Raw genomic sequence first — 25,828 nt, 5'->3', positions numbered from 1 at the left:
CGCTGCTGCCACTTGTAGCTGACAAATATTTATATACCACTTTTCAACAAAAAGTTCCCAAAGTGGTTTACAAAGATATAAATAAATAAATAAATAAATAAAAATAGCTCCCTGTCCCCAAAGGGCTCACAATCTAAAAATCAATTGCTTCTTGTCGACTGTGAGGCAGTAGTTAGCATGCATCCAAACACTGGCAGCTTCAGGTGCTGGCCTCTCTTATTCATCTCTGCACTAGTGGCAGCTCTGGAGGAAAAGCAGGGGTTAGACTAGATGGCCCGCAAGACCCCTTCACCTCTGCAATTCTATGATATCCTTCCATTTTCTTGTTATACACTCCCAAATTCAGTTGCTTCATTGGCAGCATGTATCAGAAGAGTTCATCATAGGAAGGTCCAGTTCTATATATCCTGTTATACTGGTGCGTTTTACATCTTTACTGCTTTTGCTACCTGAGCACCTCATATACATCCTGGGGATTGGAAGAAGCTTCATCTATCTCGTACTGCACAAATGCGAATCGTGTCAGATCTTTTACCAAAAAAACCTAGTTTAGATATTGTGGGTTCCTTGTAAGTTGTTAATGGAAATATAAAAGGGGAGATAGCAAATACTTTTTATATTGGAGTCAAATCATGTTTAGATACAAGATCAGAAGTCCTAAAGGCTCGACCTTCTTTGAGAAAAGCCATGGCAGAACTGAATTCAGAAACAGAAAATGTAGAGCTGGGCTGGCCTGTTGCATGAGTCACCAGCTAGTGCTGTAGTTCAGCTGAAACAATGTTCCCTCCCTTCTGGAGTGAGAGCTCCATCTCCTGCTTACATCTCCTCCTCATCTTAATTCCCTTTCCTTCTCCTCCACTCTTCTGTAACTCAGGGACAGAGTGGAAACGTAATAAAAATTGCCAGTTAGGAGAAAATTGACTTCATCTAATTCCTAGCCCCCACCCCGCTTCTGTTTCCTTCACATTCATTTCAAAGTCTTGGTAAATGTTAACTCCATTCCTTGCAAGATGAGGTTAGCCGACTTTATTCTCCCTTTTCTACTCCTGGACTGTTTTCTTTTGCGAAGGGTACTTGCTCAGGAAATATCCCCAAATGCGATAGCTTTTCAAGGTAAGAAAATATTTCCATGGTGTACTGTTATTGCCTAATACTTTTCTCCTGTTATATGCCTAATACTTTTTTTAAAAATGTGTTGAAATTATGATCTAACTACCAATCTGCTCATAAGATGGTCCTGCATTCATCTTGCTAGTTCAGAACGGGCTACTGGGGTTAGTTTTTGGTTCTAGGTTTGTCTGACCTCATAAAGGTGAAAATTGGTTGTTTTTATAGCGGCATACTCCCCACAACAGCAAACAAGAAGTATATACCTTGAAGATTTATTGTCAGATATTTTCCTCCCTGCTATATTTTAATATAAACTAGTTTTGTAAATAAAGATAATAATGTGTGTTTTGTCATTCTGAAATTAGTCACCTTGCAAATGTCTCATTAGATGTTTAGAAGTCTTTCATAATAACAAAGCCCTATTCTCTTTTTGTTTGGAACAAGCCCTTGAGAATTACTGAGAATGATTGTTGTGCTTTTTTAAAAGGTAAAACAGGCATAAATAATGTCAGTCTCCAGGATGCTGTAGAGAGCATTATTTTATTATTATTATTTTTAAATAGTTGGGCATTTAGGGAAGTTTCTGTTCTTGTTTAACCCTAGGATGGAAGAGAACAATTAAGAAGTGTATTTATATATCTTTTCGACATAGTAAAAACTTTTTGAACCCTCTATAGTTACTAGAAAGAGTTGTTGTTGGTGGCAATTTTTGCCTTCAGATATCCCAGTTTCTTGTAAAAAGAATGCTCTATTGCATCCCTCAAGCAGAGTGTATGGACAAAATGTAGCCATTCTCTTCAGGCAGTTTATCTGTACAGAGATGTTATACATAGAAGGGATTCAGGATCAGGCCTACTGGGCCTGCTCCCCATGCCCATACCTTTGAAGTGATTCTGCACAAGGATTTCTATATGTGTATACCTCAGTGTACACACACGGAAAATTACATTTCGAGTAGTATTTATTTTGGAGTGGCTGTATTAATTTAGAAGTATTTATTTGGGATAGTTTGAATGATCCTCCACCCCCCACCCCATGTGAATAAGGAATGGCAGACATGGGGAGACAAGCACACTCTTGATGTGCGGGACATTCCTAATAATGTAGGATGGGCCCATTAAGCAAACTGTGTTCCAAACTGGTCCAAAGCCCAGCTGAGTGTATAGAGCTAGTCCAGCAGCTATCTGGATTGTGGCCTACATACCACTAACATGAACTGGCCTTTCTCACAGAAAATGTGTTTAATTATAACTAAATGTTCAAACACTTCATATGTACTTTCTTGTTATAATCCTTAAAGCAGCCCTGTGACATCATCCTTTTTATGCCCATGTTGCTAGCTGAGGGCTGAGGCAGAGAGGGAAGCTCAGGGCAAAGGGATTTCCATTCTGATGTGTAGCTCAGTATCTTCGTCATTAAGCTACCCCAGTCTTCTTTTGAGCTCCCCTCCATATAATCCATCTCCGCTGCCACACTGTTCACTATTCACTATGATGCACAAAGAATCTTGCACTGTAATATAGTAGTACAGATTTCCATAAGTGTTCTTCTAAATTGCCTCTTTCTGGTTTTGAACAGATTGCCCAGTGGATTTGTTTTTCGTCTTGGATACCTCAGAGAGTGTTGCCTTAAGGATAAAGCCTTTTGGGGCCTTGGTTGACCAGGTCAAAGACTTCACAACCAAATTCCTTGATAAGTTAACTGACAGGTAAAAACATAGCATAAGCTGAGATTTCCAACTCTGGAAGTCATACAACAGGCATGGTTATATTGTATTTGGAAATTATATTTGTTTTTGAGACATTTTGGTATTATTTACAAAACAACATATTTGACAAAGTCTTCAACTTTAGTTAAGTATACATTTTTGTGACCATTGTTCCAGGTTTATGATTCTTTCCTCTGCCTAGGGTGTTCTGCACTCACCCACTCTAAACTGTAGGTGGTAGTGGTGTCATGCCTTTTAAAAAAGGCTGCTCTTAAGAATGATTAGTCCTAAATTTCCATTTTGGGGACTAAATTTCCATTTGCATGCCAATTTGTGTTCCTTCAAATGCACAGAAGGGAAAGGAAGGCATTTTTCATATGTTGTTAGAATTCCGCTTGTTACCTTTGTACTGAACAGCTTCTATACTTAACATCAGCCTGAAATGTAAATATTTAGCAGATGACATTTTTCTGGCATGGCAGTACAGTGGGAAGAACTACATTTCTCTGTGTCAAGCTGCTGTTAAAGGCACAGGAGCCATGGGGGGGGGGGGCGGGGGGGCAAAAGGGGACAACTCTAGAAGAAAGATCAGGTCAAATATATTTAATAAATGTTGCTTGTTAATGGAATTGCTGTTGACTTATTTCTGTAGCAGGTGCTCAAAACAGACTTTGAAATTCATCTATACATGTTTTGTGTATAGCCTAACACTGTCCACTGAGTAAAAAAAAAAAAAATGAAAACAAAAATATTCTCAGTGTTCAATAACCATTATCCAGTGTCTTTAAGAGCAACCTGATATACAAGCTGTGCTAAATGAAGTGGAAATACTTTGCTTGCTTAATTCCTGCAAGTCAGGCCACTAGGAGGAAACCAGTACCAAAGGAAAGACAGCAACCCTAGCTGGGGCAAACATAGTGCCCATCCAAAGAAAACCAAGGCTGCATTTACACGATCATTTTTCTGGCCCGAGAGGCTAGCCAGGATCAGTATCACAGCTGGGTTGCTGTGGTGTAGCGCCCCCCCCCACCACCACCACCACACACACAATCCCAGCTCTGAGGGAAAGGACGGCAGCACCCATTGGCCTCCTGCTAATCTCAACATGTCCCATGCCTCTTGCACTGCCCTCACCCTGGAAAGCCTTCAGCATGTCCCCACACATGCTCCCCTTGGCCTCGAGGCCAGAGTGGGCAGCCACAGCAGCTCATCAGAGTGTGCAGCGCATGTATTCACTTGCCAAGTACACCACCTCAGCCTGCGCCTGTGCATCCTCCTGGGTCACCTGCCTGTGCAAGTCCCTGCCCTGCCCCCTCCACTCCTCATGCCCATCTGGCTTCAGCAGAGTTCTGCAGACCTGTCCCTGGCAGCTTGGGTCTGAACTAACTGTCCCCGGCTAAGTGGACTGTATCCAGGACTTCCTACTGGAGTGGGCAGCATGCAGGTGGCTTTCTGCTGTACTCAGCTATGGGGAGGGGGAATATGGGACACCAGAGAAATGTGAGCTCTCAGGGGCCTGTGGTGAGTGCCCGCCTCCAATAGCATTCTCCTCCGATGGTGGGCTCCCCCCATGCATTTCTTGTAGAGCAATAGCCCTGTGTGTCCTGCTGAGATCCTGGTCTGAAGTCTGGGTTGTTCTCTCACATCCCCTGAGATGAACGGGTTGGTGATGCTGGCATATCATTGAAGAGGTCTAGGGAGGTCTGGCCCAGACCAGAGGGAGTGGTCAGTCGTAATCTGAGTACGCCTCCCTGGCTTCCTTAGTATCCTTGCTGTGTATTCTGACTCCCTTAAGTGCAGCCATTATGTGTTGCAGAGGCCCCTTTGGAAAGACAAAGTGCTGCGACCACTTTGTGGGGCCACTTTGTGCTCCCTCCTTCACCTGCACCTGCTCCTTCTCCTCCCCACCCACTTGCCTGTTTCTTTGGCGAACTGTTTGAGCAGTTCAGGATCCCGCCTGGGACTGCTTTTGCTGCCTCTTCAGCTGCTGCAGGGGCAGCTGTGCTGTGGGCACCACAGGGTCACTAGTCTTCATGGTAGGGGTGTTGCCCTTTCCCCCCGAGTGGCTCTTGGCTGTTGCAAGTGCAGTTGTGTGGGCTTCTGCCCTACTCTGCTGACTGGCGAGGCTCTTCCTTGCCTGCTTTGCTTCTGCTTCTGCGTTCCCCTTGGTGGTAGGGCCCCACTGGACATGAATGGCTCTGTCAGAAATAGGCAACCTAGGAAGCTGCCTTATATGTAGTCAGACTATTATCCATCTTGCTCAGTACTGTCTACACTGACTAGCAGTGGCTCTCCAAGGTTTCAGGCAGGAGTCTCTCCCAGCCCTACATGGAGATGCTGCCAGGGACCTTCTGCATGCAAGCAGATGCTCTACCACTGAGTTATGGCCCGTCCCCTAAGGGGAATAACTGTAAGCACGCAGCACACACATGCAGTCACCCATCCAAATGCAAACCAGGGTGGACCCTGCTTAGTAAAAGGAACAATTCATTTGTGCCACCACAAGTCCAGTCCCCATTAGATTATGTATGGTCTTCGTCATGGCTGCAGTTCCTGTGGGCCCCTGTTGGGCCTGTGGATGTTCCTGCATGGGATGGGAGATGACCTTGTGTGCGTGGCCATGGTGTGCAGCCCGGATAATAGAGCATCAGCAGGCATGGTCTGCTCTGGGTGGGAGCATCTGTGGTGGATGGTGTGTAGTGTGCAGTTAGCTGGATTCTCACGATCAGTGGTTTCTGGTTAGGGCACCCAGGCAGATGCTTAGTCAAGATCTGATCCTCTGTTCAGCCTTGTCCAGGAAGAGTGCCTTTTATTGGGTTGGTGAAGTTTTGAGCAGTGGTTCAAAAGTTATTAAGGCTTTCCTGCTCCATTAAAGTCTATGGCTGGCAAGACCTGGCAAAGTTATACAGAGTGTGGCTGGTTTGACAGTGAAGCCAGAATGTTAACATGGCTGCCAGTACTATGAAGCCAAAATGGGGAGCAACCTAATGGATCTGTTGCAAGTGCAATGCATTCCATTAGTTATGGAATGTGAACTGTCAGGGAAGGGACAAGGTGTGTGTGGAATGGACAGGTAGGAAAAGCCAAGCAGGTTTGTGGATGTATAGAATCTTTACTTATATTTCTCTAATGCATACCCATCACTAATCTCATGCGTGGCAGCTCTCGCGAGAGTTCGTGAGCAGCTGCCCAGATAGCGAAGGGGACAGGGGAGAAAACAACAATGGCGGGTGGAAGATGAGGCGGGCTGGCTGGCTGGCTGGCAGAAGGAAGCAGCGGCCAGGCAGGGCGGGATGCGGTGGTGGGCAGGTGGAAGGAGGCAGCTGCCAGCAGGAGGTGGCCGGTGAGCGGGCAGAGGTGGCCGGAGGAGGCTGGCTGGCTGGCCAGCTGGTAGGGAAAATAAGAGCTGGCGGGGGCAGCGGCAGGTGGGGGGGGAGAGAAAAAACGGCTGCGGCAAACTAGAGGCGCAGATGCTCTGCGCCCAGCTAGTTATTTTTTAAGTGCATGTACACTCACACAGAAACACACACACATACAACTATGCATCAACAGAAAAATAGTTAGCATGCATGCACACAACACGAACACACAAATGTGCACACAACACAAACACACACATATCACACACACAAAAACACACACACATCACACACATAGAAACACAAACACACACATGCCCACAGATGCACACACACATAAACACGTGCAGAGGCACACATCACAAGCACATGCAAAACACAGCACAAACATACACGGGCATATGCACAAGCATATGTGCACTAACACTCACAGAAACAAAACTCATTCACTAGCACACACACAACACACAGAAAAAAACACACACATTACAAAAACATAGATGCACATATGCACATATACACATTTACACACATATGCAAACACAGGTGCATACACAAATACATGACTGTATGCACATAAGAACACACAAGTACATGCTTGCTACATATGCATATGCAAAGACAGAAACATATGCATATGCAAAGACAGAAATATGCATATGGAAAAACCGGAACACAAACACAGAAACATACACACAATACAAGCAGACACATGCAACACAAGCATGGGCATGCGCACCTATGTCTTTCCAACTCCATCTTCAACTCTTGGACTCTCTCTGTTCCAGCTCTTTGACTCTCCTCCTCAACTGAATTCTGAATTCTTCAAGGTGATTCTTTCTGACTTCTTTGGACTTTGACTTCTTCTGACTATCTCCAGGGTTCATACTTAAATTAACTCTCTGAGCAAACCTTTTATATATACACAATTTTGCTCCAACAGTTTTTTAAACAATTCAATCAGTGTAACTCAAAGTCCCCTCCATTTTTCGAAACTTCCTTTTCCTCCAAAACCAAACTGTCAAACTGACATTAGGGAGTGTGAACTGGCTCAAGGTCAAGCCAGTGCGCCATCGAACTGGGCCGACTCAAAGGCTCACCCTCAAGCTGCACCAGGCGGCTTGAGACTGAGCTGAACCAGCCCGCCCCGGTGGGGGGGGGGCTGGCTTGAGGCCAGTTTGGGGTTCTAAAGGGGATTAAAAAAAACAAAACACCTTACTGCCGTGTCCAGAAGCCTCCAGGGGGGTGCTGCTGTGGGGGGATCTCTTAAGGTCCCCCCTCCCCCTGCCGGCCTCCCCCCTGGTCTTTTACAGGCTGTTTAGGCCCATTTTCTGGCCTTTTCAACCCTGTCCCTGCTCACTGTGTCCATTTTGAAGGCCACCATGTGTGTGCAGGGACCATTTGCAGGCCCGAGTATACATGCGGAGGCCTTCAAAATGGCCACCATGAGCAGGGAGACGGCTGAAAAGGCTCGAAAATGGGCCTAAACAGCCAGAAAAAGACCAGGGGAGAGAAAGGGAACCTTCAGACCCTCCCCTGTGGCCGTGGCAGCATGCCCGCCCGCCCCCGCCCGGAGGCCGCCAGATCTGGCAGTGTGTTTGTGTGTTTTTTAAAGAATCCCTGTTAGAACGCTGAACCGGCTTGAATTCGAACCGAGACTCATTGTATTGAATAATTACTTTACATAGTGAATTTGAATCGAAGAAAGATCTGCTGCTTCTCTTGGGCATGATATCATTTTTTAGTTATTGATCTGATTATTCAGTGTTAAATATCTGTTGAGAACAAAAAGTTAAAATATGATCATTATAGTCAGTATTTCTTCTCAAAAATACCAAACAATTTTATTTAAACCTTTCTCCCAGCATATAAAGGTAGTGCATTCAGCTCATTTCACTGGCAGAATTGTGTATGCAAAATTTGCTATCTGTAGGTAATCAGGAAGTATGTCTTTATTTTGCAAAAACAAATCTGGTTTTGTATATAAGGTTTAATGCAATTCATGAGGGCCATCCACACAAGTGAAAAGGTAGGAGAAGGGGAGTGTGATTGTGTGAGAGGCAGGAGCTGGTTAGGACAGCGCCATCCTACGCAGTTTTCATACCCAGCATTTTATCAAGTTACGAGGAAAAAGCTGCCTCGCACACAATCCAAGGTAGGAGGGAAAGCTGCCCTACCAAGCTGCTGCCTCAACCCAATCACTCCCCTGCCCCACTCCTACCTACCGGTAGTTGTTTGCTCACATGCAAGCAAAACTTGGGGGCACACACAGCACCAGTTTTCAACTGTGTGGATGGCCTTACTGTCTCTTTAGAACCAACACTAAATGTGACATTGGGGAGAGGATTGGATTGCCAACACTTAAAGATACATTTCCTTTTCACAAACCACAGAAACATGATGGTCAAAAACGCTGTTGGTTTAAGACCAGAGCTAAAGCTATCTCATTTTGGCTCAACTCAAGATCCACAAAGCTGGAAAATGGATCCTAAGGCTGATGCCATAACAGATGTGCCATGTGATCAGTACTGATGTTGTGCAATGTCACCGATTGTGCTCGTTTACAGATTACTCTCTATGCACCCACACCTTTCCTTGGTTTTTGAGACCAAAATCACAAATAAGCATGAGCCAACTCACAGGATAATTCTTCTAGCAGTAAAGACAGAAATTCGAGAAACAAAGTAATGTACCGTGCCTCAACCTGCCGATTTGTGCCCACCAATACCACAGGGGAGGCTTGCTCGGCTCACAAACCCCCACACACACACCTGGCCACACCCATGGTGACTACAATGGCAAAGATTGGCGGAGTGAGGCAGCGGTGGGCATAGGGCAGTGGCAGGGTGGGCACAGGTTGGCAGAAGGAAGCCCCCCAGGACACTCGAGGCCCCCCCCCGAAACAGGAGGCCACAGACCAGCACCCCAAGATCCAGGGCTAAGCGCTTCTGCATGCAGATCAGAGAGCAAGGGAGAGAAAGCAGTGGTTACATTCCTCCCCTCCATATAAACATAAGCAAAGAAGCCAGTAAAAGATTAGACTTACCAACAGCCAGCCTGCCTGCCTGCCTGCTCTCTAACCAAAATGGTGATCGGATTCTTCTAGCTGTTTTATAACAGCATCCCACCTCATACAGACAAGGAAATCTTAAGTAGATTTAATTTTATTCAACAACAATTCAATTATCTCCTTCCCTTGCCCTCCCTCGCCTCTTGACTCCTCCCCCACACTATAGGATTCCCCTTAGGACAAATGTCCAAACAAACAAACCGCAAAAGATAACTGAGTAGAGTACAAATAGTGTGTGTGTGTGTATATATACATACCCAGGATATATATATATACAGGAGATATAGATATATATATATATCTCCTCGGTGTGCCATGGAATGTGCGCCCTGGCAGCCCAGCTGATTGGCTGGGCTGTAGAGGCACCTGATTGGCTGGTGTACCCAGGCCAGGAGGAGAATTGGACAGCCGGGCGGCAGCAAGGCCCAGCCGCGGAGGCAAGGCGGCGGTGGGCCCAGCACGGCACTCGGCCCGGCAGCCTGGGCCCGCACCTGCCTGGAGACAGGGAAAGAAGGGGGGGGCCACCTCTTTGGCAAGCGGCGGCAGCGGGCCACGGAGACGGCACTTGGCACGGCGGCAGGCACGGCCACGGAGGCGAGGTGGCGGCGGGCCAGGCCATGGAGGCACTGGGCCTGGCTGTGGAGGTGGCTCTCGGACAGCCATGGGAGGCTGGGGTGGGAGGGAACCAGGCGGCAGAACTTCGCTGCCCGGGAGGAGAATCAGCGGCGGGGCCCTTTTTGGCCACCCGCCGCGTCTGGTAAAGTAAAATAAATGCAGGGGGAGGAGAGCGGGGTGATGGGGGAGGGTAGGAGACCGTGGGGGAGAGGGAAGGGCAAGAGTGTGGGGCAGAAGGGAGAGAGAGTGGGGCAGGAGGAAGGGGGGAACAGCCAGCCCCAAAGACTGCACAGATGCTCTGTGCAGGTTGGCTAGTTAAAAGAAAAAGACTTCCCCACCCTGTGGACACTCTGATTGGCTGCCTGAGGTGTCAATCAGCATGATGCCTTCTGATTGGTGCTTAGGGTGTTTTAAGCTCCACCCACCTTCTCAAAACAAAGGCAAGCCTTGTAATTGGCTCCTACCTCATTAATAGGAGCCGGGTGAGCCAGCCATGCTGGTGAGCCAGCGTGGTGTAGTTGTTAGAGTGCTGGACTAGGACCTGAGTCTCCCCGGTCCTAGTTCAAATCCCCATTCAACCATGATACTTCAAATCCCCATTCAAATCCCTGAGTTCAAATCTCCATTCAGCCATGAGACTTGCTGGGTGACTCTGGGCCAGTCCCTTCTCTCTTAGCCTAACCTACTTCACAGGGTTGTTGTGAGGAGAAACTCAAGTATGTAGTACAACACTCTGGGCTCCTTGGAGGAAGAGCGGGATATAAATAAATGTATGTATGTATGTATGTATGTATGTATAGATAGATAGATAGATAGAAAAATTCAAATTTGAACAACTCTGTGTGCTCCTATTGGATTTTGCAACATTCTGGTACTGTAACCCACCCTACATAAACCCTGGGGCCAGGCTGCAGACATGGAAGAGGCACAGACAGAGAGGCAGGCAGAGAAATAGTTACAGAAGACATACAGAGGAGGTAAAACGTCTGACAAATATTTTCAGGTGTTTTCAGGTAGGAACCTCTTCCCTTAGGTAAGAGCCACCACATGAATGATGAAGTTCAGAATGCAGAAACTGAGCCCTGAACAGTGAGGTTTTAGTTCATTACCATTCTGTAATAATATAATATCCATTAACTGTGTCTTTTTGGTGCAGTTGGGGTCACTTTTTAATTTAATTTCTAATTTAATATTGGACCAATTTTCAGTGTGCCCTCATTTTTTTGAAATAGAACAGGCATATAATCTAACTGTCCAATCCAATTCATGTTTACTAAGAAGTAAGTCTCATTGAATTAAAAGAAGTTTGGTCCCAGGTAAATAGACTATCAGCTAATTAAGTAAATAGTTGTGTAGGCCTCAGCTGGGTAGATTGTGCTATCTACAGTGGGAAACAAGGTAGGGTTACACACACACACACACACACACACACACACACACACACACACACTCCCGTACTAAAGGGAGAAAAGCAAAGCAAGTTAAAAATGAACCCCACCATGGGTAAAATGCCACCTGATGTTCCAATAATTTAAAAAAGGTTCTGGTTTTCTACAAAAGACTTTACTTGGTTGTGTCCACCTTCTTCTCTGAAGCAAATAATATGGGTAAGTTAGTGTATCACACTATGTGGGCATGCATATGAATAGCCCTATCCAGTCTACCAGGGCTGCTCGTGTGGAGCACTGGGATCGGGCCCAGGCTTTTACTGAGGCAGGAAGGCATGAACGTGCCCTTCTAGCCCAATCCCCAGTTGCATGAATAGAGCCGGGCAGCTAGAGCACCCAGCAGTGGGGAAATCTCCCATTGCACCATGCAAGGAGTGCAGTGCATTGTGGGATTTCTGGAGGCTTGGCTGTGTTTCCCTGGCCTCCTAATTGCCAGTAGTGAGGCTCATGTGGGCGTGTGAATGGCACAGCTGAAGAGGACAGCTGGATCATCTGGGGGTAAGGTAGGAGCGATCCTGCTCCCTCCCTCCCATCCGCCCCAGCCCCACACAATTAGGTCGTGTGAATGACCTTTAAGAGTGTTCCATAACTTACTGACATAATTCTGTAAGTGTTCTGTAATTTTTACTTTGATCCATTGCTAGCTCTTACATTTATTTCCTTTTTAAATGCATTTCATCTACAATTTAAAAATCCATGAATGATTGTGAGAATCATACATTTGATTGTGATATTTGCCTATTACATAAGCAGATATTGAAATGCACCTGAAAAATGGGCAACTATCATCTTACCCTGCCTTTAGCACCCCAAACTCTTTTGGTGTCCTTGTCTGGAACTGTCTGAGACTCCTTAGGAAGCCATTGGGGGATTTGTGTTATACTCTGAAATATATGGGTGTATCAAAGGTACCAAAGCTAAGGAAGTATTTCTGTTTTATGTAATTATTTACAGATATCATCCGTGTAGCAGGAATCTAGTGTGGAATGCTGGAGCCCTCCATTACAGTGACGAGGTAGTACTGATCAAGGGGCTCACTCGTATGCCCAGTGGGCGAGACGATCTGAAGGCAAGAGTGAGAGCAGTGTCTTCTATTAAGAAAGGCACCTATACGGACTGCGCCATCAAGAGTGGGATTGAAGAGCTGCTTGTTGGGTGAGTGGGAGCCATCATGTTCTCTGGCTGGCAACAGAAAATTACATAAAGTGAAGAGAGGACATTTCAAGTGGGCCAGTCAAAATAGAAACCCTTCAAAGAACAGAAGTCCAAGTAGACAAAAAGTGGCAGCCATGAACTGGCCAGTGTTGCCACAGTACCCTGGCCACGTAGGTCTGTCTTAATTATATTAATAGTACAATCCTACTTAATGATATTAATAGCTACAATCCTGCAACAAACCATAGTTTAGATAACTTGTGAGGGATTTGGCCTTTGTTTTTCAGAACAAATAACGTTCCTCTCCCTTGTAACTGTATGGAGAGATAACCCTGGAAATGTGAAATCTCAGAAACCACCACACAGATACCATGAAAGGACCTCAAACTAAGAATTCAAATCACAACCCAACAGATTTATATATTTATTTCTTATGTCTCCCCCGCCCCCCCAATTATTGTGTTACTGGATCTGTTGGGTTGTGATTTGAGATCTCAGAAACCAACATGTTTTAAGACGGATCTTATCTTATAATGCCTGGATATGGAATTTATTTGCTCTTCAGGGTTCAGAAGACCTCCCTGTTCTTCCATTTCTAATTTTTAAAGGTATATCTGTGCTAAGCTCCTCCATAAGTGTGTGTGTGTATACATATACACTGCACTCTCCATTTTGCAGCAATATATACACTGCACTCTCCATTTTTCAGCACAGATTGTGCAAACAGAGCCTAGATTCACTGGAGAGAGAGAGAGAGAGAGAGAATCTCTCTCCACATATGCACATGCAGAGAGCAACATGAGAGCCACTTCATACCACTAGGGTATGTGAGTGAATATTCCAACGACATGGATGAGCTGGATCGCATGAGTCTTTTCCATCCAGTCAGCGCTGTCCCTTCCAGTAGGGTGCCAGTTGGATAGGAAATACCCATGAGGAAGTGGTCCTTGCACCACTAGATCTCTCTCTCTCTGTCTGTGTGTGTAAAAGAGGATTAAATTTTGAATTGTACTTGTCCCTGTGTGTAGCATCTTTCATAAGCTTTTCACATTAGCCGTATGCAGATATTTAACCTGTGCACAGATGGCTGCATTGAGAGGAAGGCACTGAGGGGCCCCACCTCAGAGTCTCTGTTCACATGATCTGCACTCTCCATTTTGCAGCACAGAGATTGTGCAAACAGAGCCTAGATGTACTGAAGATGCACACACATAGGCCCCAGTGCAGACGAGACCTCAAACACTCAGTTGGGGGTGGGGGCAGCAGGTACTCATGCACACACATTCATCTGAACACAAATTAAAGATTTGCACAGTGTTAATGCATCCTGTTCAAAGCACATATGGGCCCCCTTCAGTGTTCTCTCTAATTTTTCATCTCTGTGTGGAATGAGTTTTGTTCTGGCAGTCTGTGCCCACATGCATTCAGAGTGGGACCTTCCTGATTCAACCTGAGGGGGTTCTAAATTGAACGGAACGGACATCCAAAAACATGTGAGCACATGTGCACACCTTAGCAGGAACACTGGCTCCCTTCTCCACTTAGTAGCTAGACTTTCTTTCATGGTTCTTGCCTTAAAATCATAGTTCCTCATAGCCTTGTGTATTCCTTTTATACCCAGCTAAATTTACAAGGGTGTGTAAAATCTGAAAGGGGAGCCTGGAAAATACAGAACATAAGAGGCTGTATGCAACATTTGCAGGGTGGGTGGCTTTGAAACCCAGATACAAAAAGAGGTCTCCATTCATGAAGACTGGCAAAAAGCAAAACTCTAGGCTTTCTTGGGTAACACCCTTCCTCCTTCTTGGTGTGCAGAGTTGCCTGCACACTTGTGGTAGAGCATAAGTCTGGAGGACAATACAATTATGCTCAGCACTACACGTTCTGTTGCTATGGTGGTTCTAAACCAACTTCAGAAGAGGGGAAGGCAAGACAAATATAATGTTTTATGCTCATCAATCACATTGGAATGTTGCTCCAGTGGCAGCCAGGGCAGCCGGGTGCAGAATGGTCCGCAGCTGCCTGCCCACCCCTCCTTCCTCAGTCCATCCTGGCTGCCCCCCTCCCTCTCTACTCACCCCACCTTGACTTTAATTTGAATCAAATGGGCCCTGAGTTGATCATAACCAGACAAATAACCAGCCTGTGCAGCTCAAGTTAAAGCCAGTATAGGGCAAGCAAAGGGATCGGGAAGCGGCCAGAGCAGGCAGAGAGAGAGAGAGAGACAGACAGACAGACACATAGCTACAGTCTATGTTGTGCCCACCTACCCCTCCCTTTGCCCCTTCTTGCCTCGGCAGCACCAGCTGCCACTGTGAAGATCACACAATAAGTCTGTAGCTGAAGCCAGACTTAACACTCCTCTTACAGATCTAAATAAAAGACTTGTAACTCTTCGCCCTGCACTTGGGTTGCCACATGACCAGGACTGGTCCGGACAGCCCAGGAATTGGACGTCCTATCCAGGATGTATGAAAAGTGTCATCTTGGATACAAAATGTCCAGGAATGTGAGCGGGAAGATGGCTTTAATGATTTTTACCCAATTTTCTGGCGCCTCTCTCCTGGCATTGTAGCTACACAGTACCACTAGTTAAAAGCCCCATATTGTTATTTGTTACCTTTTCTCTGGTACCAGTGCTGCTGACTGGCTAGGTTGGTTCTTTGTATAAAGCTCCGTGAACCTCTTCCTCTCCTTTCTGGATCATCCCTAGAGTTCGTGAGGGTGGTAGTTGGCCCTCTGAGTTTAGCTGTGAAGTATATAGACAAAGAGAGCCACCTTTTCTGTAGTGCTTATTGAGATGAAACACGCCTAAATCTCTCCTGTGCAAAGAATGGACAGGAGAGAAATGTACCAAACACCCGTGAAGCTCAACTGGCAAGCACGCTTTCCAGTCAAAGGGCTTTAAAATTTGCAGTACCATGCTTTTGAGGATTGTGTGTCCAGGAATATTCTCTGACAAATGTGGCAACCCTGCCTGCACTATATGGGCTGTGTAACTCCTTGTCCATTTGCTCTCTTAACTACTTGGCAGTGCATTTGTCAGTCACCAGGATCCCTTAGGAAATTAGGCTTGAGAGGAAACTGTACAAACATCGTTCTGAGATGGGATATTATCTTACTTCTAAAAATGAGACAAGTTCTGACTTATTCAACACACAATATGAATTCTATCCGCTTAACCCTGTCAAAGTGTGCTACCACCCCACGCGCCAGCCTGTCAACTGAAGAGAACCCTTCATGCTCCTGATGAAGTGGCCTGTAGTCCATTAAAGGTTATGCATCAATACGTTTGCTGGTGCCACAAGACTCTTTGTTGTTTTCACCTCCTTTTGGTTTCCTCATTGCAACAGATTTACTTATATAAAAGCCCTTTTATTGTGAATGGTTGCATTTGTGGCCTCTTGTGAAGACTCGTGGTGGCAACACTTCATTGGCTGGATAGGAACTGTGTACAGTGAGATGTTACAATGGTGTCAACGGGCAGCTATGTCAGCACAAATATTTTGGATTGTGGTGTGTTGGGACTATGTGCTTATAGAAACAGTATCAGTTGTTCATCACTAACTTATTTGAATTGTTGTAGGGGGTCTCATCAAAAGGAAAATAAATACCTGATTGTGGTGACAGATGGACATCCTTTGGAAGGATACAAAGAGCCCTGTGGGGGACTGGAAGATGCTGCCAATGAAGCAAAGCATCTGGGGATCAAAGTGTTCTCCGTTGCCATTTCTCCAGACCATCTGGTATGAAGTTCATACACATGGATGTTATTAGAGGAACTGCTGTCCATAAACAGGGGGAATTAAAGCAGAAACAGGATATTACTGAATGAATTCAGTTGATCCTGGGCCTTTCAGTATCCCATGACCTGCAAGATATGTGACAGCCCTACCTCTAAATCCTGAATTCTAATAATCACTGAGGCATTTCTAGTTCTCCACTAAGATACAGTATTTTCTGAAATTGTGCTGTTCAATGGCAGGTTTCAGGGCTGAGAGATGAAGAGACAGAACAGAAAGCTAAGGCCAGATTGACTGATTGATTTAAATGCATAACACAAATTCCTAAGAGTCTTCATGGAAAGAAAAATATATCTTATATATAAGAATATGCCCCCCCACAAAGAAACCCACCCCAAACTCCAATACCCAAACCCTGCACACTATACTTAATCCTTGCCACAAAATGTTTATTCAGGTTTGTATGCACAAACATTGAAAAGTGGTGTTCCTACTTTTTCATATTACATTACTTTGACCAACTTAAGGAAACCACCTGAACCAACTTTGCCCATTTTCCTTACTCAAGCAGAAAGTATGCAATTAATAGTCTTATTAAATGTATATTGGGGGATGTTCTTGTCATTTTTTCCTGAACACAGTGTTGATTACAGTAGTGCAGACATGTGCACGATTACAGTAGTGTAGACATGTGCACAGACTGGTTATGTTCATTGAGCACTTTCTAGGTTCCTTGTGTAAGCCTTGGTCAGGGGGGAGATAATAATCCAGACCCAGCTCCATGGACCCCTCCCCCCCCGCCTGCCGCGTCCCAAGAAAGTCACACCACCACTGCCACATAACAGCTATAGGCAAAGCTAGGGTGCTCTCAGGAATCAGCAGTGGGCACTCGGCAGCTGTTTGACTATGTCAACCAACCCCTGACCCCAACAAGGGGCAAGCCCAGCCTAGTCTTCCTGCATGACAAGTAGGTGGCTATCAACGATCTAATTACTCCAGAGGGACAGATTGTGACTGCAGTGTAATCTACATGAGAAAATTGTAATTGTTTTCTTGCCCTCTGAGACTGGTTTTGCTTTTGCAATAGCAGCAGACAGTGCAGGAATGGCATCTGCTGCACAGCTGAATTCCCAAGGTACTAGAATTGGAATAAGACAGTAGCAGTCCTTCCAAGTTCTCCATTTTGTAATGATGTGACTGTATGCTCGTTTTATCCTAGGAATCCAGGCTAAGTGTGATTGCCACAGATCACACCTTTCGTCGCAATTTCACAGCAACTAGTCTTTCTAGAACTTCGCGTGCTATCGACAGTACAATTGACACCATTATTGAGATGATGGTAAGTGTCTGTCTCTTCTCCCCCTTTCTTGACTTTTTGGCTGCTTGGCTGACAATAATGCCTTCCATCTCATCATATGTTTTGTTTGTCACTGTTTCTTTCAGAAAAACAATTCAGAGGAAGTGGTAAGTTTTCCCAACACACTACTTTTTCACTGAAGAATCATCTCCAGCTTTGTTTGTCCTGTACTATACCATCATTTCTTCTCCATATCACAGAGGAAGATGCAGGACATCAATGGCTGAGTCAGTTATCAGTGCAGAACCCTGCAGAGAGGAAAATATGCTTTGCTTCTGCTGATAGGCAATTCAGGTGCATTCTCAGGGTGGAAATGTTTGTCTGGAGACCATGTAATAATCTCTTAAAATCTATTCCATGGAGACTGAAACCACCAGCAGAGATTTATTTTATTTGCTTAATGAATTTATATACTGCCTGACTCGGAGGCTCTAGGCGGTTCACAACACTAAATATAATAAAAAAAACAATAAAACAAACTATTAAAACAACAATGAATTAAAACAATTTAAAACATGCAACAATTACTAAAAGCCAGGCTAAAAAAATGTGTCTTAAGGGCTCTTTTAAAGGCTGATAAAGATGTTAAGCCTCAGATATCTATAGGGAGCACATTCTACAGCCCAGGAGCAACTATAGAGAAGGCCTACTCCTGCGTGTCTGCCAGACAAGCTGGTGGCATCTGGAGACTGACTTCTCTCAATGGCTTAATATGTTGGTGGGGATCATATGTGACCAATTATTAAGGAGGTCACATTTAATTAGGAGTATTGCTTCGGATAGGCTAATACAAGTCCCAAAAAGAAAACAGATCCCGGACACCAGCTGGATTTAGTTCATCAGTTTATTGTTACACCCTAAGTATTAGCTAAACTATAGTTCATTCACTCACACATGCATACTTACCAGCCCCACTTAAAGGTGATCAGTCTTTAACAGGGTATTGGTAGAAGCTGGGGGCCCCACGATGTTCGGTGCTTCTCCGAGAAAACCTCTGTTGATGCCTGACTTTAAAAAGGGTTGCCTCCCTTTGAAGCTTGTTTGCTGTTCCATGTTTACATCTGTCTGATCCCAGGATCGACCTTAGTCCTTGTTTTCTGAGCAACTCCTTTCCATTGCAAGAACAGGCCCCTTGTCTTCATGAAAAGGGGTAACAGCATGCCCCTCCCCCCTTTATAACTCATGAATGAATGGGCACATAGCTATGAAATCTGGTACACATGAAGTACATATTGGCAGGTCTCTGTGCAATTCCCCCCCGCAAAGCTATGGGTCAATCTCCTGATTTTGGGAGAATTTTTGAAATATTTCTTTAAAATGGCTAAAAATGGTGAAGTCTTTTGTAAAGCCAGAACTTTACAAAAACTATTGAAACTGAAGACCCTCCTTGGACTGTCATTCTACCCTTCATGAAAAGGGTTAACAGCATGCCCCCCCTTTATATCTCCAGAATGGATGGGCATACAGTTATGAAATCTGGGATACATGAAGTCCACATTGGCAGAACTCTGTGTTATTTTTTTCAAGGCTAAGGGTAACTCTTCTGATTTGGGGGGCGTTTGTTTTTTGGGGGAACTAAAAATAGAAAAATGGGTTAAAATTGGCTTTCAAGCTATAACTTTACAAAATGTTATATTAATGAGATACAGAGGGGGGACAAAGGGGGCATGCTGTTATCCTTTTGATGAATGCAAAGGGAAGATTCCTCCACATGCTGGTGGAATTATGGTCCAAGGAGGGTCTTCTGTTTCAGAGGTTTTTGTAAAGTTCTGGCTTGAAACAAGCCAGATTTCACCATCTATAACCATATTTTTACAAAAATTTCAAAAAATCACTATAAATCAGGGGATTGGCCAATTATCTTTAACTTCACTCCACCAGTCCCTGACATTCTTTCCCACAAGTGTGGCAAGTTTCAAGGCTCTAGGGCCAACCAGTGATTTTTAGTGATTCCCCCCCTCCCCGATTTCCATATTCACCTCTATGGAGAAATATCCAAATTTAAGTAGGAATTCAGATTCAGATTCAGAATCCTATCTGATATCACCAGAGCCCACAGAATCTGAATCCGATATTGTCAAATCCAAACTTTCTGAACTCACACAGGTCTACTATAATATATGATTCTAGTCATCTGTTTCCACCCTGAAGCACTTACCAGCTAAAATGTAGCGGAAAGTGATTCTGTCTATATTGCCAATGTATTTATTGTGGGACAATTGCCGCTTTCCCCTTGTCATGATAAACAACTACCAGAGGAGGCACTATGGGTCTATATGGAGAGTCCTCGAAGAGTGGTTGCATTGTACAAGGAGTAAAAAGCATATATGTGCAATTGCTTGTAACACATGACAGAATAAATGGGGTTTTTGTAGGGTACACTTCATGTGTGAATAAGCCTTTTTATTCCATTGAAAATGACAGTAAAAGAAGGCTATTGTGATCTGTGATTTTGTTTTGAATTTATCAACACTGTGATGTATATCAAAGCAGTGTAACATTCCTGGGTCTTTCTGTGCACTCTTTTCAAGTTACCAGTTCAGATAGGTTGAGAACCACTAGATTAGTTTCCTTGCTATGGTGACATGTCCTTGGATCTGACTGAAACAAACCTTTGATACTTTTGTTTCTGACTGAAACAAACTCTACTTTCAGGCTAAAGCCTGAGTCCGTAATTTTTTACAGTAGAATGAGTGCTTCTTCAGGAAAATGTGTTAACAGAGGTATCCTTCCTTCCCCCATTGCTAATGGTATGCTTTCTCTTTGTCTGTTGGCAGTGCTGCTCATATGAATGCCAGGTAAGTGTAACTGGACTTTCTTCCTAGTACTTCATATGTGGTGTTCACACTTCTTTCCTCTAATCACTGTCTGTTGTTGTGTTTTAGGCTGATCCAGGTCCCCCAGGACCCAGAGGAGAACCAGGATATCAGGTTTGTATATATAATCAGCCTGCCATTTCTGCCAGACTGAATACACCACCCAGCGTGTATAGGGCGTGGAGAAATATGGCTGTGGGAGGAAGACATGCCAGAATAGTAGAGTGAAACTGGGCAATTGCAGGTTGGACTAAAAGACCTCCAAGGCCCCTTCCTACCATAATATTCTCTTATCCTCTTATTCTGTGATTCCTCCTCCAGTTGTTCTTTCAGCTGAGGAAACCCTGATTCCACAGCAGCAGACCCTTGGGTCTTTGCTTCTTGCTGCGCAATATGAGGCCAGCAAATGTGAAAAGAATAGAAGCCTGCCCTATATCACTGAGGCCTGGCTGGTCATGGCTGGCAGAGTCAATCTGTCTGTCAGACTTTGCCCAATCGATGAGAGAGGCCACAGTGGGTGGTCCAGGCTAGACACAGGATAGTGAACTGCAGAGGGCCCTGGGCAGGAGGTACGGTCAAGAGCAGGCCAAGGTTGGGTACTGATCAGGGTAGTGAGGAACAAAAGACCAGAAACAGAAGGCATGGTCAAGGATGGGCCAGGGTCACACAAGGAAGTATAAGCATAAGGCCAGAGGCAGAAGGTGCAGAGATACTGGATTGGTGATCAGATACTGGAGTCGTAGAAGCAAGGGGGGCAAGAGGGTTTGTGTTACTGTTTAATGCAGCTGTTCAGATTACTGGTCAGCTCTTGGAGGCAAGAGCTTTTTATAGGGGCCAATATGTCCCCCATTATTGCAGCCCAAAGTGCATCCTTGCTCCCTGGAAGTTGAATCTGCCTGACTTGCTCACAGATCAAGACTCGGGTAGTGCAGGAAGTAAGAAGCCAAAGACTAGCTGCTGGGAGTGTCCAGTTTGAGACACATATTTCTGGTACTTTATACTGTCTCAGCTGTGTCCACTTGGGTTCTTGGTGTAACATCAGCCCTGATACAGTGGGCAGGGAACAGGGTGGGGGCCCTATGGTCTGGGTGGGTATCCAGTTGGGCAGTCTCCCAGTTCAAGTGTTTGTACCTGGTGTTGGGCCAAAGTCTTGACACAGATTCTGTTGCCTGAGCTGGAGGAGATGATCACAGGTGCGGTGTACCAGACCACCACCACCTCGAGACAGCAGTTTGCATCAATGTATTCAATGGAACTAGATACAGAATAAAAATTGTGTCCTCTCTTTACTGGTGTTTTTCTCCAGGGAGAAAGAGGGAAACCAGGCCTGCCAGGAGAAAAGGGAGAATCTGGAGAGCCTGTAAGTAGAAGAATGCCATTTTATTTAATTTTTTTGTTGTTTAGTTTCAGGTACTTTATTTAGGGAAATGTACATTTTTCATGAAATATTCTCTAGATATTGTAAGGACACTTTCCTGTTAGAAGAGGATAATTCAGGACTGGTTCTGACTTCACATAGCAAACATACTTGCCCTAGGGAAGACCATGGAGATTTATATCTGTAAACTTGCAGTGGACACCTTCTGGGAAGCATACATGTAGCAAATATCCTCTGCATAAAATAGGACATGGCCCTCACTCCTTCTTGTGTATTGCCAGTTCAAATGTTCAAAGATTTTATTGGAACAATATGATATAAGCATGCCTACTGAAAGATTCCACTATTTCCACTGCAGTAATGTTGCAATGGTTTGCACTCTGGTGATAAACTCACTTGCTCCTCTTGGGTCTAGTGAAGGCAAAATCCATGTGTGGTTTCTGGTTTTTACAATGGTCAATTGCAATTATAATGGTCACAAAACTGTATGTGCCAGACTTTAACTGTGCAGGATCCCTGCCTTCCATTGTATGTGGTCACCCTAACTGTGGTGTACTGTATCTTGGACTGAAGGACATTCAGGACAGTCCAGGAAGAGAGATGCATGCACAGAAGTAGGCTTTCACATGCACATCCAGTGCAACTGTATTGTGATATTTTCCTGGGGTCCATTCAACTGGTTTGATGCATTGTTTTTCATCCAAGTGGAGATGCATTGCCAGTTATAGTTATGCACGACTAGTGTGCATGACTACAGATGGATTAGGACCAAAAGGTGCTGTGGCTGGGAAATTATACCACAACAAACCCATGTATTGCACCAATTTCCTGTACTGCCACAATGCTTTTTTTTTTTTTAACTTCTACTGCAAGTGACTCACATGATTCTGGAATTTGTATCTCAAGTTGTGACCTATCCCATTGTCCTTCCCACAATTCTTAATGTATTTTTAATTATTTTAAATATTTATACTCCCCGCCCCAATACTACTGCTTGTGGTGGTTCTTAATTTTGCCTGAGTTTTCCTCAGCAGTGATTTAAAAAAATGGAATTATAATAAGAACCAGAGAATGCGTTTTAATATTATCTCCTTCGCCGTCGCCAAACAAGCACACTGGACACTTTCTAAGTTTGCATCGTATTTCCTAAGGAAGCTTTTTGCAAAGGAAATAAAACAAATTAAATAAAAGAAATGAACAACATATACTTGCAATAAACAACTAAAAGAGGAACGCACTATTCCTCTTTTGCATGTTTAAATAGTTAATTACTCTAGTGATGATTCAGTGCCTGACATGTACATGTATTCAGCACTGTCCATGCCATTGTGGGCATCTAAAATAACACTGGTGCTGTCGTACAAGAGCACTCTTGCACCAACATGGAAAATTGCACAATTGTGCTTCAGCAATGCTTGACCATTATTACCAATGGCTGCAGTGTTTCACAAGTGCATTTGGGCAATTTTCCATGTCTGTGCAAGAGTGCTCTTGCACACCAGCACGAGCATTGTTTTAGTTACCACAGCGCCATAAGCCGTGCTGAACTGCCTGCAGTGCGCTGCAGCCACCATTTTCAGAGTAGGTTTTTTGCCTTCATCTGCTTCCATTCTATTTTAAGCTCTTGACCGCTTTTAATGGGAAGTGTTACGTTTATCTATGGCCACCTAAGAAGAGAATGCCTGCTCTGCCTCAACAGCATCATGAGTTTAGAATGCATTTACAACACAGACCTCTGTTATTATTGTATTAGTCTTACATGCATGTAATTTGTCCATAGAATTAGCCAGAAGCATCTGATTCTGTAAGCAGAGATCAGTGTGAATAAAAGATTGACTAGAAAGGTCTTTGGTGCTAGCAGCTCTGCCTTTGATTCTTGGCATTTACCCCCATGGAAACCCTCCAAGAAAAGGCCTTTCTTTTTAAGCGACAATCCTTTCATCTAGCAGAATATCACCCAGCCTTCAAAAATGGCAAAATCATGCATTTTCAGTCATTTTGAATTTATTTTGATTCATGTACCTATTTGGAAGCTGCACCTCCAAACATGTAAGTCTCTGCATTGTTGGGAAGAAATAACACCATTTAATATCCTTCTTTGGCATGTTTTCTTTGAGAAATACTAGCTAAGATCTTAGACATTCAGAAATAAGCTGGAAGCTGTTCTCATGCGCAAACTAACCTAGGCTAGTGCAGCTCAGCCTGGGTCAGGTTGCTCATGTGGAGTGCTGGGATCGAGGCTGATCCTGTCACTGTCGTCCCACCTAACTCAGCTTTTTACCCTGGCCTTTAGCTAGGGTTAGGGGCGCAAGCACAGCCTTCTCCCCGGCGCCAGGGTCCAATGCACCATGTTCGTTGCTCTGTGCATTATGGGATTGCTGGAGGCCAGGACTCATTTTCCCGGCCTCCAGCTGTCTGTGCTGCTGGGAGCAATGTGGATCATGTGGGCGTGCAGCAGCGTGCCAAAGAACATAGCGACAATCTTCTGGGGTAAAGTAGGTCCAACCCTGCCTTCCCCACTGCCTGCCCTAGCCACCAGAGATTTTGATCATGTGAAGAGCCTTGTGATGTACCAGAAAGAACTAATTCTGCAACCATAAGTTCCAGTTTCTTTTTTTTCCTTCTGCAGTCAAATGGCACCAGCAATCTTTGCTGGCACATCACATCATGCAGGTCTTAAGGTTTGTTGTAAGGAGTAGTATTCGGCATTTCTCTAAAAAAAGGTCTCTCTTGTAAAACCACATCATTCAAATGTCAAAAAGTTGTTTTTAACTGTATGGAATTCCTCTGACTCATAATTCCCTTGGACATCTTTCTTTGCCTGCGTTTTGGAACCTACCTCTTCTGAAATACAAACAAGGCAATGTTACTCAGATGTATTTAGGATACAATTTGCTAACAGGGTGGAGTAAACATAATTTTTCCTCCTCCCTTAAAAAAAAAACCCCTAGGTACCTTTATTTGGGGAGATGTGAGTTTCTCTTGCATCTCCACAGAGACAGTTACTCACCTTGTTTCTGTTCAGTTTCAAAGTCCAGGAAACAGAACTTCATTCACCATAGATTCCTTCTTTGGTTTTGTTTTCATGCCTAACAGCTTATTATGTAGACCTTCCTTTTATTAGGTTTTGGATAGGAATTTATTCCTCAGTTTTCATGATTACCACACTGGGGGTGGTGGGGGGAATGCCTTCCCTGGCTGTTTAAAGAATGAATTGCCTTTCTGTTCTGGAGATGCCTGAAGCAAAACGCCCCCAGGTATTGCATGGTATTTTAACAACTGCATGCAGAAGGAAATGTGCACGAGTGAACTTGCCCACTCCACCCTACCCCCTCCACTCCACTCCACTCCAGAGCAGCCTCCCCAAGACCTCCAAAAGACCTCCCCTAAGAGTCAGGGGCCCTTGGGAGCAGGGTGGCATGGCGCTGCAGGGAGAGGATGGGATCCCCCCAAACCGGATGCGGTCACCCTCCATGAATAGAGTTCGACTCACGGAAATGCTTGCCTCCATTTTAGAGGAATTCTTCAGGCTCCTGCAGTTTTCCATGCCCCTTCCCACTTTGTTCCCAAGGGTCCCCTCACCCTCAGGAGAGGCTTTTTGAGAGGCTCTGTGAAAAACTGGGAGAAATTCCCCTGTGTGGTTATTAAGATACAACTCATTATAAGTGATGCCTTAAAGACATCATCACAGTCAGGGAAGGTATAATATTTAGCAAGTTGTTGCATTGGATACATGCACAAACAGGTGTGTGTGAGCGGGGGGGGGGCATTCACAAGACCAGGTGGGTGGGGGAGTGGAAGGAGGTTGTGCAAATCTTACCTTCCCCCACCCCCAGACAACCCATTAAACATTGTTGGGAGTGTGGAGTGCACTTCCAGACGATCTGCTGCTATGCCAGGCAGCGCAGAGCTCAGGAGGCTAGAACGATACATCCCAGGCTCCGGGTCTCCCACCACACTGAGCGTGGTGCATTGGGGGATTCCCCAGGAGGTGGGCACTCTCAGAGCCTGTCTCTGTGTCTCTTCAGTCGGAATGCAGCCTGAGGAAACACACGATTCCGGAGCCTGG

General features: G+C 44.9%; 1 protein-coding gene across 1 annotated transcript in view; it reads left to right on the top strand.

The window, feature by feature from the left end:
* The first annotated feature begins 810 nt into the window (after nt 1-810).
* Nucleotides 811-25,828, top strand: part of COL6A1 (collagen type VI alpha 1 chain) — a 60,566-nt gene continuing 35,548 nt past the window's right edge. Inside the window, exons 1-9 of the mRNA XM_053285408.1 lie at nt 811-1,113; nt 2,689-2,818; nt 12,265-12,465; nt 16,052-16,211; nt 17,428-17,547; nt 17,652-17,672; nt 20,343-20,363; nt 20,451-20,495; nt 21,688-21,741. Of these exons, the coding sequence (XP_053141383.1) occupies nt 1,011-1,113; nt 2,689-2,818; nt 12,265-12,465; nt 16,052-16,211; nt 17,428-17,547; nt 17,652-17,672; nt 20,343-20,363; nt 20,451-20,495; nt 21,688-21,741 (855 nt within the window). The 5' untranslated portion in view covers nt 811-1,010. The remainder of the gene's footprint in view (nt 1,114-2,688; nt 2,819-12,264; nt 12,466-16,051; nt 16,212-17,427; nt 17,548-17,651; nt 17,673-20,342; nt 20,364-20,450; nt 20,496-21,687; nt 21,742-25,828) is intronic.

The sequence above is a fragment of the Hemicordylus capensis genome, chromosome 1, assembly GCF_027244095.1.
Source record: "Hemicordylus capensis ecotype Gifberg chromosome 1, rHemCap1.1.pri, whole genome shotgun sequence".
NCBI classification, from domain to species: domain Eukaryota; kingdom Metazoa; phylum Chordata; class Lepidosauria; order Squamata; family Cordylidae; genus Hemicordylus; species Hemicordylus capensis.
This window is presented reverse-complemented; position numbering and strand designations above follow the sequence as displayed.